The 6,501-nt window shown below is 36.2% G+C and overlaps 1 protein-coding gene across 2 annotated transcripts; it reads right to left on the bottom strand.

Moving 5' to 3' along the window:
- Positions 1-876: 876 nt before the first annotated feature.
- LOC142551107 (uncharacterized) lies at positions 877-5,969 on the bottom strand. 2 transcript variants are annotated; one of them, XM_075660156.1, is made up of 3 exons: positions 4,922-5,969; positions 4,566-4,732; positions 877-1,268 (listed from the first exon to the last, which is right to left on the bottom strand). In XM_075660156.1, exons 1-3 carry the CDS (start codon positions 5,020-5,022, stop codon positions 1,213-1,215), a joined length of 324 nt encoding a protein of 107 aa, XP_075516271.1. In that variant the 5' UTR covers positions 5,023-5,969; the 3' UTR covers positions 877-1,212. The 2 variants fall into 2 exon arrangements, 1 of the variants encoding a protein (XP_075516271.1); XR_012821487.1 differs by lacking the exon at positions 877-1,268 and having other exon boundaries at positions 4,351-4,732; positions 4,987-5,969.
- Positions 5,970-6,501: the final 532 nt, after the last annotated feature.

Genomic DNA, 6,501 nt, shown 5'->3' with positions numbered 1-6,501 from the left:
CTGATGGTCGTTCTCAATATCCTACAGGTCCTGCTCAGTCGCTAAAGCTCTCGTCACAGCGACTGCATAGGTTGTAGGACCCGCTACCTTCACATCACGCAGCAAGATCGGCCGCAACCCATTGAGAAAATGCCTCACCTTAGCCTGGGCATCATTTGATATCAGTGGTACAAAGTAACACCCCCTCTCAAATTTCCTGACAAATGCAGCCATGCTGCTGTCTCCCTGCCGCAGCGTCATAAACTCCTTTGTCGGTCTAGATTGTACTTCCTCATTGAAGTACTTGGAGTAGAACACTTCTTTAAACCCATCCCAAGAAAGGGTCTGCAGATTCACCGATACTGACGCACTCTCCCACCATATTCTAGCATCTCCGATTAGTAAGAAGACGGCACACCTAACCCTGTTTGCGTCCTGCAGCTCCATAAAGTCAAATATTACCTCATTCGACTTGATCCACCCTTCGGCCACCATCGGGTCAGTAATCCCCGAAAATTCTTTTGGGTTCATCCTGCTGAACCTCTCATAAATCGCTTCCGGTCGGGGCCTCGCCCCTGTGTCTACTGCAGCCTGGTTCCCCATGAACTGGGCGAAAAACTGAGTCATGCCTGCAAGCATCTGAGCCTGTATATTTGGCGGTGGAGGAGGAGGATTGGCTCTCTCCGCATCTCGGGCATCTCTGCCCTCATCTCTGGCTCCCCGGTTTAACACACGTCTAGGAGGCATACTGTTCAAAGAATTTACCCAACACGTAAACTCAACATGCATGAAGATATATAAATATCAAAGATGCACGTCATTTGAACTTAAAACATGTACATGCTGAAATCGCGACATGATGCGCAATACATAGAAGAATTTAAAACTTTACAACTTACAGACTTGAGGTGTGACTTCGTGAGCTTCTCGCAAATGGCAGTAGGCGTAACCATTTACAAGAACCTGGCTTTGATACCAACTGTAACGTATCGTACTTTTAACTATTCAAAATTTACGGAAAAATTAAAAATTTTCTTAAATACAAAAAATAACAATCAATTCGGTCGTCAATTCATCGTTCAATCAAAAGTATTTGCCATAAAAGTTCACCATGGAGTTTTGCCAACGGAAATACTTGTTTACACATCTTAAACAAAACATGAAATCAGAGTCTTTGAAACTTTCATAAATTCTTAAAATAACATTGGGCGGTCCTCGGGTATAGCCTCCTGCTCAGTCCAAGCCAGCTCCTTGGTCCCCACCCCTAGTCTCCTCGACATCACTCTCACCTGTATCGATCGAGTCTAGTGAGTCTAAAGACTCCACACGTATAATCTGGAAGTAACAAGTAATACGTAATAAAACCACATGTAACTTCAAAATAGAGCATACATACTAAAACTTGAGCATATCATTCTTGGAACTTGAACATGCAAACGTATGCTCGAACATACATACATACATACATACATACATGCATATACATTTCTGTGTTGAGAAAGTACATGGCGAGTCCTTCACATGTATTGAACTTTGAACCGTTACAGCTTTCACCGAACCTTTCATACAAGGAGAGACCTATTTAGATTCTAGAGAGACAAGAGAGGAGGTTACAGAACAAAGACATCAAGTCGGTAAAAGGTTAAGTAGCTGAATCATTCCGATGAGTAAGCTACTTGAGAAACCGAAGCAAAGATGAGGAGTCACTATCCAGACTTGTTTGATAAGCCTTAATTTCGAGAACGAAATTTTGTTAATGGGAGGAGGAATTGTAGAAAACCAATATATGTAAGTCGCATGCATAATTTAATAATTTATTTAATTTAAATGATTTAAATGGATTAAATGATTCATTCAACATGTTTAATTTATTTTAAATATTTATGTGGTTATGTTATGGGATTTAATGTTATTTCTCGAGTTTAGTTTTTTAGGCAAATATTCGCTGCTTAGCCGGGGATAGGAGATCGGAGACGATTAAGGTGCTAAAATTAAATGTTATATTTTTATTCTTAGCCAAGAACTTAGTTAATTGAAATGATTTATGAATTTTAGAATTTTAAAGTCAAATTTAAAATTTTAGTTGAATCTAAAGATTTTAAACATCTTATTACCAAATTTCCAAAATTAGGATATTCAATTATTGAGCATGATTTTTAGTATTTTATTACTTATTTTATGTCTTAATTAAATTATTAATTCTTTTATGTCTTAATTAAATTTTTTAGTTAGCATTTAATTAAATTTGGTATGTTTTTTTTAAAAAAAGATAAAAACGCGTGCACACAAACAAAAGAAAACATATACGCAAAGACATGTTCTAAACCCTTATTGACGCATCAATTTTGTTATATACTATTATCCGATGATGAATATGCATGAAAATTTTTTTATACATGACAGATTTGAATCAAAACATGTATTTGCATGCTGAAATTTTTCTGCGCATGATCCTTCAAATTTTCATGAGTTTTTGATAGGTAGGCTTCATGTGGATCGTCCAGGCTATTGCTGTTGTATATGGGATTGTATTAGGATGTGTTTAGATGTTATTTATCAGCCTTTGAAAGGTCTGAAGTTGTCTGGTTGCGCATAGAATAGGCGGAGCACAAGCTGCTGCATCATCGAACGTGGGGGCTGTTTTATGGTTTCGGTCAGTTGGGGAAGGTTTGGGGTTGGTTACTTTCTTGATATTTTTTTTACATTCAATTGGTTAACTTATCCTTAATCATTTCATCAGGGAACACATGACATTTTTTGATGCAAAATTTCCTCATAAGGCTAAGTCCAAAAGGTGGTTACAAGATGAGCATAATCGAACCTTTATTAACTGGTTACGTGATAGTGTAAGCTGTCTAAATATCAGTATTATGGGGTTTTTTAAAACTTAAGGATAAATTTTAGTACTTTGTGAAATGTAGGTTGCAAGTGCAGTTGGCAATTCCAATCGTGAAATTTCAGAAAGATTGAAGTGGATAGCGCGCGGACCTAGCAAACAAGTGTTAAAGTACTCTAGTTATTTGATTGATGGGGTCACTTATCATACAAAAGAGCAAGATGATATACGAGTTGTGCAAAATTCCGGAGTACGCTTAGTCGCAACGACAATGCAAGTTGCTAGTGCAAAGGATAAAAATCCAGTTGCGTCAAACATGATTTTTTATGGAGTTATTCAAGAAATATGGGAACTTGATTACCAAATGTTTCAAATTTCAATGTTTAAATGTAATTGAATTGAGAATATTAACGGTATTAAAGTTGATGATCTTGGTTTCACGTTGGTAAACCTGAAGATAATTGGATTCAAGTCTGACTCTTTTATCTTGGGCAGTCAAGCAAAGCAGGTGTTTTACATTGAAGATCCTCAAGATCCTGCATGGCATGTTGTACTTGCAAGTCCCACCAGAGAGTACATTGAATACATGAATGGTGATGAATTGGAAAATGTTGTAACCCACTATCAATGTTTTATACGAGGGTTTATACCAATGGATGTTGATGGAATAGATGAAAATGAACCGCCATGCATTCGTGAAGATTGTGATGGGTATTGGGTTGACAATAATTAAGTGCAATCCTAAATGACTTGAACCAGCATAATAGGTTACACTCCCTTACTGTTCTGCACATTACAGTTTCACGTAGAAAGAAAAATAAAGAAGTGAATACTAACTTTTTTATGACATGCGTTGCATAGTGCATTTTTGTGATTTCCTAGCAAATTGTAAATGCTTACAGGATGTCAAAGAATGAGAAGCCTAAACAGAATACTGCATATTCTGCCACTGACAATATTTGTGGGGGAAAAACAGTTTTGGAATGTACAGAGACCGAAACAACAAGATCATCTAGAGGTCATACACGTTTGGATAGGCTTGTTAGGCAAAGGGTTCATGGAATTAGAAAGGATGTAAGGTTCAATAAATTGGGACAGCCAGTAGGAGAATTTGCAGGTGAGATGCAAAGTTATATTGGAGTTCTTGTTCGAGAAAAGGTAAAGTTAAGTTATCAGACTCAAAGAATTAATATGGGAATCAGTTAATGTAAGTTATAATGTTTTGACTATTTTAATTAGTTTTCATATGGTTATGATATGTTTAATGTTATGGGTTAATATGACTTCTACAGCTGACGTACAATATTGATCGAAGCTGGAAGAAGGTATGTCTGAACTCTTCAAATAACAAGTGGCGACAGTATAAAGCTTTTCTCACTCAAAAGTTCATTTTTAGCAAGCGGGATAAAACTAAGGATTTGAAAGAACCACCTACTGAGTTTGGTATTACTTGAGATTATTGGAGTTCATTTGTAATCAGTCGCTTGTCTAATGACTTCATGGTAAGATTCTAGTAGCTTGTGGAATTGGTTTGAATTCTCAGCATAACTATCATATGCATCATGTATCATACTTATAGGTTCCTCGGTAAAATATTTGCGTTCATCTTGCCCTACTCGATCACTATCATTCATTGAGTTCCCGAACATAGATCTTTCGCCATGCCAAATCCATGTTTGATAGGTTAAATCTATACCATTACAACACAAATGAGCCCTTATAGTGTAAATATCTTTCGTCTTTAGATTACCGCATTTTGCACATGGGCAAGGCATTGCATTCGGATTGTTAGCGTTTCGTGATGCAAACTGCAAGAAATACTCCACCCCAGCCTCATATTCATGTGACAACCTATTCTTTGACATCCAATCTTTGTCCATTATACGTACAGCTAACCAACCAGCAATGAGTGAAATCCTTCAAAAAAATTGTAAAAATACTGTTAGGTTGGTGTTCAAAATAGTTGTAAACAACAAAATTAGACATCAATGTTGTGACGAATCTATCAACAATGGTTGTGTTACATAGCTTCATTTGCTGTATTTTCGTTGCGATGGCTTTATCAACAATGAAATTAATTTAATTCATAAATATGCAGAAACATACTTGCAAGAAATCTCCGCCGCAACTTTTTTACCGACTGTAAACTTGAAAGTAAGCAAATTTCCTACCCCATTGTCACCTTCAATTTTGTGCACATAAAGCATGAAAAATTCATATCAGGCCCATCACGTGACACAACTACACTTGAAAAACAACCATAACTCAAATCCGCATCAAAGAAGCTTGCTCCTGATAGCTTGCCACCTTTGAAATTGGTCTGTCGCAGTAAATACAAGTAAAATAACTGCAATCAAACAGTAAAAACTAGTCAAATTACCAACTTGGTTTAATCAACTTGCTCAACAATTAAAGATCCTATGGCTGATTACATTATGGGGTTATTTACCAAATTCAACATTGACAAGTTAAAGAACATTTAAAGAAGAAGTGAAAAGTAAATGATTAAATGAAATGGCTTGTGATTGAAGTATCTTGTTTTGAAACTAGAAGGCATTGTTATCCGATTTCAGTGCTTCGAATTGGCTCTTCAAGACATCATAGTCCTTCTCCAATTACTTAGTCTTCCAACGGTTCCTCCTCTTCTCGAACCATACGAACCCTTCATAGAGCCAACCCCCAATTTCTGTAATTTCGATCTCTATTTCTTCACAATATGAACCAACACAGTAATGATATATGTTCCTAACAGTGAAGGTTTAGAGACATGGGAAAATGATATGAGCTTCTGCAATATAGTTAGCTGCGATCTCATGTAATATAAGAGGTTTAATACAATGAAAACCCAAAAAAATCGAAGCACAACCTCAACTAAACACAAAACACCCAAGAAATCGAAGCACAAACTCACCTAAAATATGTTGGAATCGCGCGCACTGGAACAACCGAGCAAAGAAGGCTCGCGCTTGCTAGATCCGGGCTTGTTTTCCTTCTGTTAAAGTTGCTTCGGGCTGGTGACGTCTTCGTCTAGCTGAGGCGGTGTTCGGAGCTACGATTACAGGAGGTGCGAAGACGAGATGGCGAGGGAGATGAACGATGAGGGAATGAAGCAATTAGGTTTTTATTTTTCTTCGTTGAAAACATCAGCTGTAGGTTTATATTCACACCAATAATTGAGTTTAATTAAGTATCTCTTTTAATCCGATCTTGATAATTTAAAAACATAATAATATTTAAACTTCAAATGTATTTGATACCATTTTAATATTTGATATTATAAAATAGACATTATAATATATTTTTAAATTTTTTAGATATAAATAATTATTTTAAATTAACATATCAACAATAATTTTAAAATCTCAAAATTAAAAGATAATTAATTACAATTATATATAGAGCTATCAGACGGGCCAATCCAAGACGAGGCGGGTCAGCTCGCAAAAAACCAGTCATTTGGCGGGTATGGTGGGCCGGCCCACAATCCCGACCGGATGGAAATTTTCAACCCAACCCAACCCAAGGTGAATTGTGGGTCAGACGAGACAACTCGCAGATCAGACTAAAAAAATAAAACAAAAAAATAAAATAATAAACCATTATAATATATCTAAATTTTCATTTCATAAATAAACATTTATGGAAAAAAATATCAATAAAATTTTTAATTATTGATTTCATACTTG

This window comes from Primulina tabacum, chromosome 7 (assembly GCF_025594145.1).
Source record: "Primulina tabacum isolate GXHZ01 chromosome 7, ASM2559414v2, whole genome shotgun sequence".
Taxonomy (NCBI): Eukaryota; Viridiplantae; Streptophyta; class Magnoliopsida; order Lamiales; family Gesneriaceae; genus Primulina; species Primulina tabacum.
The sequence above is the reverse complement of the archived record's forward strand: the minus strand, read 5'-3'. Positions and strand labels throughout refer to the sequence as shown.

Excerpts from the sequence above, each read along its gene's own strand:
- LOC142551107 (XM_075660156.1), bottom strand. The coding sequence starts at position 5,022 with ATGCTTTATGTGCACAAAATTGAAGGTGACAATGGGGTAGGAAATTTG. Across the intron at positions 4,733-4,921 it reads GCGGCGGAGATTTCTTGCAA|GATTTCACTCATTGCTGGTT; the intron begins GTATGTTTCTGC and ends ATTTTTTTGAAG. Across the intron at positions 1,269-4,565 it reads TTGCCCATGTGCAAAATGCG|GTGAGAGTGATGTCGAGGAG; the intron begins GTAATCTAAAGA and ends CGATCGATACAG.